Genomic DNA, 12,013 nt, shown 5'->3' on the forward strand with positions numbered 1-12,013 from the left:
ATGAAATTTTTACCTTATAATTTGTGGGACGTTTCAAGGATAGCATCAGAAGAAGTAGAATTTGTAGAAGATTTGTATTGTATCAATAACGAATTCAACGACGACACCAAATTGATCATTGTATCGGGAATCCGTCCAACAATAGGAAAACAACATGAAAAATAACTGGATCATCAATGTCAAACTTGGGAATGTGAAGATGTGAGAATCGAGAAACCTCAACATCTCCAGGAACTTGAATACCTGCTTGACTGTAAACTTCATGTAAAATGAGACTCCAAAATCGAGCACTGGATATCTTAGTTGTCTTCTTGGAGGGCTTGACATACGAAGAAAGCCCAACCCATAACAATGAGGCATAGTCAACATTCATACCATAATATAGACCAACCATAACTAAATAGAATCGAAGTTTTTCCTTGTCGAGACCAAAACTCCTTCCAGTCAAACATTGAAGTGTGATTCCAAAGAAAAAATCCATACTTATGGAAGACTGGATTTCTTGAAGCTACTCACAAGTGAAATTGGAGGTTGATAACCTATCTCATTGAACATTTTAAGTTCCTGTTCATTCGTAGGAACCTCCGACTGACCTTTTGACAATAGTTGAAGAATTAAGGCTTATTCGATTTTTAGTTTTTTTTGGTTATGGTCCAGTCGGTTCGGTTTCGTTTCCGAACACCTTCTTATATTTTTTTTAATAGAACCAAACTGAACTGGAAACGGTTGGAACCAAATAGTGGTATTCGGTCCAATTTTTGGTTCTTATTTTAAGGCTTATTTGGTTCCGGACCAAATAACATCCATGTGAATCAGTGAATACCGGAGGTAAAACTAGTTTCCGAGGATTTTTTTTTTTCATGGTTACTTTTGCATGAAATCCCAAACATGAAGGGCCATTGTCAGAACAAACCATATCCTAAAATTGACACGAAAGCGCGGGCTACTCCATCACATAAACCTTCTTTTAAACCCCTAGGGTTTTCCCCCACAAGAGATCGTTAATTCAAGCTTCAAGCTAACTCCAATGGCGACGACGAAATCCGTCGACGCCTCGCTATGGTGGGATCCCTTTACCGACTTACTGACAGAACTCGAAAACCTTTCCCCATCATCCGAACTCCCAACTTCTCTGGTATTATACGCATTTTGTTTTCAATCCTGAATTTCTTGAAATCCATGTAATTCATTTCATTAGGTCGTGTAACTTGGAATTAAAATGTGGACTTGCAGGTGAATAAGTTGAAAGAAAACCACTCATGGTTATTGGGCTCTGTCTCTCTATTCAAGCCACCCAGTCAGAAATCGAGAGAGGCGTTGGATTCCCAACAACTTCAAATCGGCTCTCACCAGTTAACCATACAGCCAAGATTAAAAGAATTGGCAACGAAAATTAGTTCCTCACTGGTCAGTTCAGTTGGCTACATTATCCTTTTAATTGTTTTTTGTATGTTCATACTTATGGATTGTACACTGTATCAAAATTACCTAGGGGAATTTTCTTAAATTTAGAATAAGCTGATGAGATTCTGTCTGCGGTTAATAAGTTGTAAAATGTGTGTTTAGAAATTGACTGGAATCCATGATAGGTGCACATGTAATTGCATATTACAGTTTCTGCTGACATAAAGACGAACGCAGCAGAAGCTTAATAGATGACACAGCCAATTAGTTGGCATCATCATCCCCATCAAATAAGAACGAGATGGATCTATGATCCTAGTGATGATTGTTTCTAGAACCAAGACGATTGATTCTATTGATAAGACACATTGCTGTTATTCTATAAAATATGCAAAATCTGTCAACCAATATTCTTTTGGGATGAAAATCCTCATCAGCAGCTTTTTTTTCTTGTTTAGAGAATGCATAACCAAAGTATCTTGTTAGTGTAAAGGTTGAGCATTAATGGTTATTAGCCTCTTTGGCATTGGTTAGAGAAATACTATAATCATGGGGATTTGATGCCTAGAGGCAAGAAGGCCATAATCATGAATTCTCAAGTTGAACAATAATCATTGACTATTTGGACTTGGGATCATAGTCTTATTGGAGTAGCAAATGGGATTTAAGTTGCCAACATCTACAATTTCACAATGGATGGGAAGAAAAGGACCATATTTTTGCACTGTTTGGAACAATAATCTTATCCGTTTAGTATGGAGATTTAAGATAAACATGGCACATATATAATATGATATGTACCTATTAACTTTGCCATTGCTTGTAACTCGAAGAAAGTAATCAACATCATCCAAAATCTGTCTTTTTATTTTCACTTTGGGTCTTTAAATAATATCTCAATGCTTGGTGCACTTTATGCCGACATTTTCAATCTTTCAAAATACTTGTTTTTGATTACTTGGATTTGATGTATCTGCTTTAATATACTCAAAAGCAACTCAAACAAATCGTTAGTATTTTTAGGGATTTGTTTGTCAAATGTCAATCACCAAAAATAGAGGTTTGCAACGTGTAAGTTTTGTAAAAGTTACAAATTTGGCTCTAACTTTATGGTAGTTTGTAAGAGTATGTGTTGACCACATTTACTAGAAATATGAATCGAGCAGGCATCATGGATGTGTGGATGCATTATGTGGCATGCCATATGCCTTCTCAAACAAATAAAAGATAAAAAACAATACATGTTTGCAACTATCTTTTATCCTATTATTACACTTCAGAGCTCACATCCAATATTTATTTGTAGTTCGAATTTGATGTGAAAATGATCTGAATTCACATTTGTTGCAGTGCTTGGATGAAGTGCAATCTTATATACTTGTTGAAAGATCATGTGAACATGACACATCTGATCTTGTAGCCCTCGAGCCACTTCATTTGGTTAGTTCCTCTTCTTCATGTTATCTTTTTAAGTTCAAAGTCATTCATGACACATCTACACATAAATCTAATAAGCAACACTTTGATTTTTGTACGCCTGATTTTCTTCTTTCCTTCCTACTTTCAAGAAAGCTATGCTTCAGTACTACATTGAACGACAATGTGTGTTGAAGTGTATTCGCCAAATTTTCATGCTATCCTGTAAGTTCATAATTTCCATTTTCTTAACTCTTTGTTTTGTTCTCCTCCTCATTTGGCTTACAACTTTTGGTTCAGTGTATGCTGAAGATGGCTCAAAAGTAGATCAAAGTTTGAAGGAAATCATGCAGAGGTTGATTTCTGAAGGATTGGAAAACGGATTGTTATCTGTTATCGAGAGTTTATTGTCTGCCACTTATCCTGAAAGCATGGTAAATTCAATAATATATCATCAACTTTAAAGCTTCAATTAGGTCAAAGTTAAGTGTTTGACTGTTTTGCAGGATGTGGATGTTTTCTCCTTGTGGGCTGAGGAGATGCTTATTGAAGACAATTTGGTGTTGGATATTCTTTTTCTTGCTTATTATGAATCATTTTGTACATGCGATGGAAAACAGTGGAAGAATTTGTGTTTGCTTTATCAGGTATATAAATTCTTTTTGTTTTATCATACGTTTTTTTTTGGGTTAATAACTCAATAATTCAATGCAGAGGATGATATCTGGGGCATGTAACTTTGGGAAACTGGCAATATCAAGTGAAGCTGTGCAATCTATATATCATGCTAAAGTACAGCTGTTGCTTATTCTTATAGAAACCCTTTACCTGGAAAATCTTCTCCAAATGATCCATGATGAGACCCCTTTCAGGGAGGGGAATATTTCTTTAACTGTGAGTGATATTCAAGAAGTGGATGCCATTATTTCCACCTTTGATGCATTTGAGACGAAAGAATCAGGGCCATTGATTTTAACATGGGCAGTGTTTCTATGTCTCATTTCATCTCTTCCAGATAAACAAGAACATGATGTGCTTATGGTACTACCTGTTTCCAAATATTTTCTCTCATATATATTACCATTTTACATCTCACCAAATGTAAACCATACATTGGTTTTATGTTACAGGAAATTGATCATGTGGGTTATGTTCGCCAAGCTTTTGGAGCTGCATCTTTATCTTATTTTGATGAAATCCTTCACAGTGATCTCCTGAAAGATTCAGAGGTGCCCCATTTGCCATTCTTGAACTTTCTTAATATCTTGTGTTTTATAGTAATTAATCAACTTCACCTAAATTTAAAATTAGGGCCCAATTGCTGGTTCTCGTAGTGTCTTGAGGACTTTTGTCTCTGCATTCATAGCATCCTATGAAATCAGTCTTCAGGTAACTGTTTACATATGCATTCTTTTGGTTAACCAACATAGACTTTTTTGTCCAATGCATATTTATTAATGGTGACTTATATGTTGTAGTTAGAGGACAATAATCTCAAATTGATATTGAACATTCTTGGAGAAATTTATCAGGGAGAGGTTTGGATTTTTATTCATTTATTCTTTATGGTGTTGATTAATTGCCAACTATTTTCTTTCCATTGTAAGTGTGTTTGACTTCTTTGACCATAAATGGTATACAGGAGTCACTTTGTGTTCAGTTTTGGGATAGAGACAGTTTCATAGATGGACCAGTTCGGTGTCTGCTTTATAACTTAGAAGGCGAATTCCCCTTCAGAACTGTGGAACTTATTTACTTATTATCAGCTCTCTCTGAAGGAGCTTGGCCTGCAGAATGTGTGTGAGTACAACATGATACAGTTCTTTTTGTGTTATATAAAGTTTGAGAATTTACATTTACATGTTATATGTCCTTTTAACCTGTGTACAGGTATAAGTTTCTTGACAAATCTGTTGGATTGTCAACTTTGGTTGACCTAAGAGTCAACCTTGAATATGACATTAATTCAAGAATTGTGGAGACACGGTTGCCAATGTCTGTTCCTGGACTTGAAGGTTTGGAGATACCTGGGAATACAAGAGGTCATGTTTTAAAATTCATAAATGACAACAGTGCCCTTGTACGATGGGAGGTGAACATTACATGCTTTCTTGTTTTCATTTTTTAGCAATTGGGTACTGTAATTTTACTTTCTTTGCTAAGTGTTGCATTGATTTTTCATGTAGTTCACACAATCTGGAGTGTTAGTGCTTCTTTTGCGTGTGGCACAAGAGATGTATCCAGATGGCTCTGAGGAAGTTCTTGCTACCCTTGGTTTGTTTAGCCGACTAGTCACTTTTAACAAGGTAATCTATATGGTAGATTCAGTAATTTTCCAAATATACCCTTATAAATTGTTCAAAAGTGTTTTATCTACAGGATGTGTGTTATTCCCTGATGAGCATTGGTGATACATTCCATGGAAAAGACATAACTGGGTACATAGAGATTTTCAAATGTTCTGTTTTTCGTTTTTTTAATTATTTGTTTTTTATGTTTATGACTTATAAGGAGTGTTTTATGCAGGTTAAATGTGGCAGAGATCATATGCACCTTAGTCAAGAATCTTTCTCCTAACCGTAGTGGAGCATTGATGATGTCAATGGGTGTTAACATTCTTGCTATGATGTTAAATTGGTTAGCTGTTGAATTATTAAAAGACCGAAATACCCTTATTAAATATTTGAAAAATTAAATATCAATTTATATTTTCTTGCTTGCAGCTGCCCATCTCGTGTCATTCCAACTGTTTTGAAGACCAATATATTTGATGTTGCTCTAAAGATGAATCCTTTTAGCAGTGACTCAGATGCATTATCAAGGTGTGTTTACTTGGGATTTTCCGGTGTTTTTTTAGTTTTTCAAGGAAATATTATTAAACCCAATATAGGGTGGCTTTTGTACAACTTAATCCTTTTTTTTTTAAAGTTAGATTTAATTTTTTTTTTCTTTTTCTTGCTCCAGTGGCTCGTGGTTGCTTTCTGGAAGACTTGCTAAATTGCTTCTTATTGACTGTGAGCATAATGACAGTTCCTTTCCACTTGCTGTATCAGGTATGCTAATTTTTACTTCAGTATTCTTTTTTATTGATGATAAAACATTTTTTTTTTTAAATCTTACATTCAGTTTTCTTAATTCCATGGTTTTACTTGTCAGTGCTGGAGTTCACGATTCAGCTATTGGAGAAGGGAATAGAAAATGACTTCCTATTGGCTCTTGTTATTTTCTGCATTCAGTATGTTCTTGTTAATCATGAGTACTGGAAATACAAAGTGAGACATTTTCGTTGGAAGGTGACATTAAAGGTATATATGAATTGACATGTATAATGCAAGTTGAAAAGTGGGAATTCTTGATTTTATTTTCGTTTATTCTTGTAGGTGCTTGAATTTGTGAAGACATGCATTTTATCAATCTCACACTCCCCAAAAATGGGAGATATTGTTCGTGATTTGTTGCTTTGTGATTCTTCAGTCCACAGTGCTCTCTTTCGCATTGTTTGTATAACAACACCAGCTTTAGAGGTCTGCTTTCATTTCCATTTATGCCCTTCAAAATTCAATAGCTACTTTTCTGAAGCAACAATCTGAACAAAATTCTTGCAGAAACTTTATGTTAGCCGTATGTATGGAGTAATGGAAATTGAAGGACTACAGCTAGCAATTTGTTCTGTATTGGATATTTTCAGCTTGCTTTTTGATCTTTCAAAGGTACATTTGCAATATCTACACCTGATTTTTTAATTAAGCTCAATATGATATAAAGTACCTTTTTAATATAAGATCTTTTATTGTAATATATCTAGGATGCTTTGCCTGGATATCCAATCTTCCATCAAGCAGTGTTGTCATCTGCAACCAAGCCAATTCCTGTTGTTACAGCTATCATATCTCTGATATCATTCTCCTGGAATCCTGTAAGGAAGTTCACAATAACATCTTGAATTGTTATATGTTTATATTGTTGTTGATTTTAAAAAGTTTTTAACTGAATGTGTTACTTAAACAGAAGATCCAATTTGGTGCTGTAAGTGCTCTCTCCATGTTACTTTTGACTGCTGATGATTTACAACCCTACATGTCTGCAAATGCGTGCTTTGGTCTAGATGACAAGCAGGTAAAACACATTTTTAAATTCATTTTTTAGCTCACTCTTTTTTTAAATGCTATGCCTATTTCATCGATGTAATTGTATATACATGCTTGTTTGCTATTAGATTGCAGATTTCAGGAAGTCTATTGCTCTGATTATCAGTGAGCAATCACCTTTGAATGAAGATCTTATTGCCAATACTTTTAAGATGCTCGCTTCAGCAGCATATTACCAGGTGTGTTTAAACTTTTTCTGCCTCCATGTAAAGAATCAGTTTTTCATGACAAGATTCTACTTTTGTTTAACTGTTCAAATTGCAGCCTGCCTTTCTTCTAGCTATAGTTGATTCAAAGGATAATACAGCTGAAGTTGCTTCTGGCTCTTTGGGGCCCAAGGGAGAAAATCTGCTTGATACTCTTGTGGTGTATATTGGAAAATCATCAGAAATGATAAAAAGGTACATCTCTTACCAGTTGTTATACTTGGTGAGTGTTTTGGTCTCGTAGATAAAACGAAAGAATGGAATTGAATTCCTTCCACCACCTCTAGGAATGTTGAAGTCTGTCAAACATGGGATTTAAATGGTTCTGATAGAATTGAATTCCATCCATTTGGCAACCAAACATGCCACAGAGTAGAATCTTGATTCTTGAATTCCAATTGTGTCACATTCCACTAAATGTGATGCAATCCACAAAACCAAACACACCCTTAATTTAAGGTTCTACTTCTACCCTATAATTGATTGATTTCTGTTGTTTCCAGTCAACCCAAAATGCTGCTAAATGTTATGGATTTCTTGATGGCATTGTGGCAAGGAGCTTCTCAGTTTATAAATGTTGTGGAACATCTGAAGAAGTCTGAAAATTTCTGGAGTCAGCTGTCCACCTGTATCTCAGTAACTTTGAGTACAGACCCTCTATTATCATCATACAGATATCAATGTCAGGCGGACATATTGCAAATGATGTCACTTGAGATGTTTTTGCAGAAGAAGGTATTACATCCTGAAATCATCAGAAAAACTTCTGAATTATCCAAATCTAGTAATGCTGAAAAAGCAGATGATAATCATGATGGTCCTAGAGACATATTATCTGCTTGGTGCAACAACTCAGTGCTGAGTGACCTCATCAAGTCGTATGCTTCCTGTGAGTATGATAATGACAAGTATCTTAAAGCACAGGTACACTCTTGTAAAACAACTTGGAGTATATTTATATTCTTTCTTGAAAGATCTAAAAACTTTTTGGAAATATGATTTGTTGTTGATGGTTTCTTTACAATGTGCTACTTTTGGCAGGTTTCTGCTGCTCTGTTCTCTGTTCAAGCTATTGAGAATTTGAGAAATGATTGCACAGGAAGTTTGTCTTCATCACTAGTTGAAAAATTAAGCAACTTGGGAAGAAAGGTGTGTTTTTTTACACATTTGGTTGGGTTTATCATATCCAATTTTTTCATTGTACAGTTTAGGGCTAAATGCAAAAAAGAGCAGCTTTTTTTCATTTATTTTTGTATTATTATAGCCTATACTCATTGCATTGTATTTGGATGACATTGTTATAATTGAGTAGTATTCTCAATGTACAATGTTGTAATAGGAAGAAATGAAAGTAGGATGCTATAGTAGAGAAATCAATAGAAGTACATTGCTATTTCTTGTGTTTCATTCTACATATTATGTAGTTATATGACCTTATATAATTTTTCTTTTCATTGGGGGTTAAAGTTGTGGTTGCCATGTTTTCCTTATGCTTTTGTAGCCAGATTTGTTGTTTATAACATCTTCTCTTCATATTGCAGTTACATGATCTACCTGCATTTTCAGAATTGCTATCTCAATATAGGCAACAACGTTACAGGTACTGAATCTGTAGCCCAAACAGCTTTTTATAACTTAAATGGCTAAATGTAAGAAATAGCATCACACTTTCATTAATTTGTTTATTATAGCATCTCACTTTTAATAAAATGAAAATTGAAAGTACAATGCTATAATTGTGGTGACTTTTTAAAGTACGATGTATTAATAAGAAAAAAACTGAAAGTATAATGTTAGGTTTTCACACTTTCTGCATATTATGTTTGGTAGGGAAGAGAAGAAACTTAAGAGTTTGATAATGAGTGACCTGTATTACTACATGAAAGGAGAATTCGAAGGTCGAAAGATAGAACACAAATTGTTCAAAGAACTGTTTCAGTTTCTTCTAGAATCCAAATTTCTAGAAAGTTACCAAAACAAAGAAGCTGAAAACCTGTCAATTCATGCTAAAAACGTGCTGCTATTTGACTACACACGTCTAGAAAAAGATTTAGGAATAGATTTATGGGATGTTTCAGAATGGAAAGGCTTGAAAAAAGATGCAGAAACAATGTTGTATCACATGAAGGATGTGAATTCTATGTTGATCCTTAGTAACTCCAAACTTTTAGCTTTGAAGGCATTGACAACCATGCTGCCTGTCTATGATGAAGATGTAAGTTCTCATAATCTCGGTTTCTTGTTTGTGGAAAAGACATGAATACCCTTCTTTTTAACTTGATGTTTATTCTTGATGCAGCTGAGATGGAAGGCTAATATTGGTGGAGGACTTTCTGAGAGACTAATTAGTTCATGTATTGAACATATATGTCAGTCTCTCCATGAAGCTACAGAATCATCACTCCAATCCACCGATTCTTCCAATCACACCCTTCATTTTCTTGAAGCTCAAGCTGAATTACTTCTTCATTTTCTCAAATTCATACAAAGAAAACAGTCTTTCCTATCTTCCATACTTATAATAAAAACCATCACTTCCAGTTTAAAATCAATAAAAGACTCAAACTCATTGAAGCTTTTACTCATGTCACTTCTCTCTTGCATCAACTCCCCTTCTTTTAAATCAATCAAGAACGAATCCGAGGTTACAGATGTCTTTTCACGCCTCCTCCCAATTCTCTGCAACTTTATCGAACCCGTTGACCACTTTACCCTTTCCATTTCAACTATCGATTTGGTGATAAAAACTTTGTCAACACCCACAACATGGTTTCCCATCATCCAGGAGCATCTAAAGGGCCAGAACGTCATCAAAAAACTTCCTGATAAAAAATATTCCAATTCAGTCCCTGTGATTTTAAAGTTTCTTTTAACGTTTGCTCGTGTAAGAAAAGGCGCAGAGATGCTTGTGAACATGGGATTCTTTTCTTCTTTGAGAGTATTACTAGACGAAAATGAAAATGAAAATGAAAAAGAAAAAGAAAAGATATGGGGTCTGGGGTTTGCAGTGGTGTCCATGATTTTATACTCTCTAAAAGACAGTCCTTCAGCTTCTGATACTTTAGATTATGTGATTTCTTGTTTTATATTAGAAAAACCGGATTTCATTTCTTATTGTCTAAACACGCCGAATTTCGCGCCTATTCTTGATAAAAAGAAGCGAGCGCGTCCTGAAAGTCAAACAAGTTTGACCGATCTAAAGGAGACACAGCATACCCTTTTGCTGATTTGCATGTTGGCAAAACATGAGAACCTGTGGAGTAAAAGCATGAAAAAAGAAATGGATGTGGAATTGAGGGAAAGGAGTATACGTTTGCTAGCTTTTATTAGCCGGGGCCCAGAAAGTAACAGTAGAAGTGGTTGGTTTTTGAGTTTATCATCATCAAATGCAGTTGTGGTGAAGGACAAAATGGGAAATACAGATGGTTGTGATGCTGATATGGCTGCTATAGAGGTGTACAAGATTGCGTTTTATGTTTTGAAGTTTTTATGTTTGCAAGCAGATGCTGCTGCTAAAAGGGCTGAGGAGGTGGGGTTTGTTGATGTTGCTCATTTCCCTGATCTACCAATGCCTGATATCTTACATGGGTTGCAGGTATAATTTCCTTCCTCCCTCTGCAATTTTTGTACCCATGTGTGTGTAGATATATATATGAGTTTTGAGTTTTTGATGTTGAACACACATACAGGACCAAGGGATTGCAATAGTTAGGGAGTTATGTGAAGAAGGGAAGAAGTTGAGGCCAGAAACAGAGGGTCTATGCATCTTACTCATACAAATAACGGAAAAATGTTTATATTTGGAGTTCTGTGTCTCACAAGTTTGTGGTATAAGACCCGTTATGGGGCGACTTGAAGATTTCTCCAAGGAACTCAAATTATTCTTTACAGGTACCTACCATTTATTTCTTATTACACCATTCTACTTCGAAAAATATATTTAAATAGTACAAAGAAATGAAAATATAATATAATAAAGAAATAAATATAAGTATGTTTCTTTTTTTTTGATATTAACGGTTTTATTATAAAACAAAAAACATGTGCAGCAACTAAAGAGCATGTGTTTCTTGAAGATTGGGTCAAGTCATTGAAGCAAATAAGTTCGTATGTTTACCCAGGAATAGGATTGTTACAGACTGAAGGCTGTTTGTGATTTTTTTGCACAGTAAGTTATTATTGTAAAGACTAAACATATGATATATGATATGAGGTAGTTTTTTGTTTTACAGTTTATCCCCTCCCCTCCACTCCTAATGCCTATTGCCTATTGCCTATTGCCTAATGTAATAATCTTAACAGAAACTACTAGACAACTATTCAAATTTTCTGATTTTTAGGTAAAATTTCTTGGTAAAAACATGATTACTTTGGTTTAGATATCATGACATTTCATATTCGTATTTTTTTTTCTTTTATGGGTTATAATATAAAAGTTTAGTTATTGATAAAGGGGTGATGGGAACGGTCGTGCGTGAGGATCGGATCGGATTCATTCTGTATGGGATTTTGGGGTGGAAATAAAAAGTGAAATTCCCTCATGTATTATTGCTGTTTGACCATGTTTTTTTTGGGTATTCAGTCCTAATACAAAAAAGAAAAGAAAAAAAAAAAGACATCGACATGTTTGTTTCATGTCTTTAGTGGATTCTTGTTTTGATTGCTTCGTCCAAAAATATCTTTTACGTTTTCCTCCATTAGATGCCAAATGCCGCTTAGGATTTTTTTTTTCATTAAATTTTCGTTTTTCCTTTTTATTAATAATCATATCATAGAAAATCTCCGTAACTTTTTAATTTACAACTTAATAGAATTAACCTATTAAATTAAAATATACTA

General features: G+C 34.6%; 1 protein-coding gene across 1 annotated transcript; it reads left to right on the top strand.

Moving 5' to 3' along the window:
- The first annotated feature begins 971 nt into the window (after window positions 1-971).
- On the top strand, window positions 972-11,459 carry LOC145102449 (nucleoporin (DUF3414)). Its single transcript, XM_079039847.1, has 31 exons — window positions 972-1,135; window positions 1,234-1,407; window positions 2,755-2,844; window positions 2,973-3,045; window positions 3,121-3,254; window positions 3,327-3,467; window positions 3,535-3,861; window positions 3,951-4,049; window positions 4,132-4,209; window positions 4,299-4,358; window positions 4,463-4,620; window positions 4,711-4,912; window positions 5,007-5,126; window positions 5,200-5,258; window positions 5,347-5,457; window positions 5,544-5,642; window positions 5,785-5,873; window positions 5,977-6,125; window positions 6,201-6,344; window positions 6,426-6,530; window positions 6,626-6,736; window positions 6,829-6,936; window positions 7,037-7,147; window positions 7,233-7,369; window positions 7,678-8,098; window positions 8,216-8,323; window positions 8,716-8,774; window positions 9,005-9,389; window positions 9,474-10,769; window positions 10,864-11,065; window positions 11,224-11,459. The coding sequence occupies exons 1-31, from the start codon at window positions 1,028-1,030 to the stop codon at window positions 11,328-11,330; spliced, it is 5,565 nt and encodes a 1,854-aa protein (XP_078895973.1). The 5' UTR covers window positions 972-1,027; the 3' UTR covers window positions 11,331-11,459.
- The last annotated feature ends 554 nt before the right edge of the window (window positions 11,460-12,013 follow it).

Source organism: Lactuca serriola, chromosome 4 (assembly GCF_051521515.1).
Source record: "Lactuca serriola cultivar US96UC23 chromosome 4, Lser_US96UC23_V15, whole genome shotgun sequence".
NCBI lineage: Eukaryota > Viridiplantae > Streptophyta > Magnoliopsida > Asterales > Asteraceae > Lactuca > Lactuca serriola.

Coding starts and splice junctions, on each gene's coding strand:
- LOC145102449 (XM_079039847.1), top strand. CDS start 1,028: ATGGCGACGACGAAATCCGTCGACGCCTCGCTATGGTGGGATCCCTTT. Junction 5,259..5,346: donor CATGGAAAAGACATAACTGG/GTACATAGAGAT, acceptor TGTTTTATGCAG/GTTAAATGTGGCAGAGATCA. Junction 6,531..6,625: donor TGCTTTTTGATCTTTCAAAG/GTACATTTGCAA, acceptor TAATATATCTAG/GATGCTTTGCCTGGATATCC.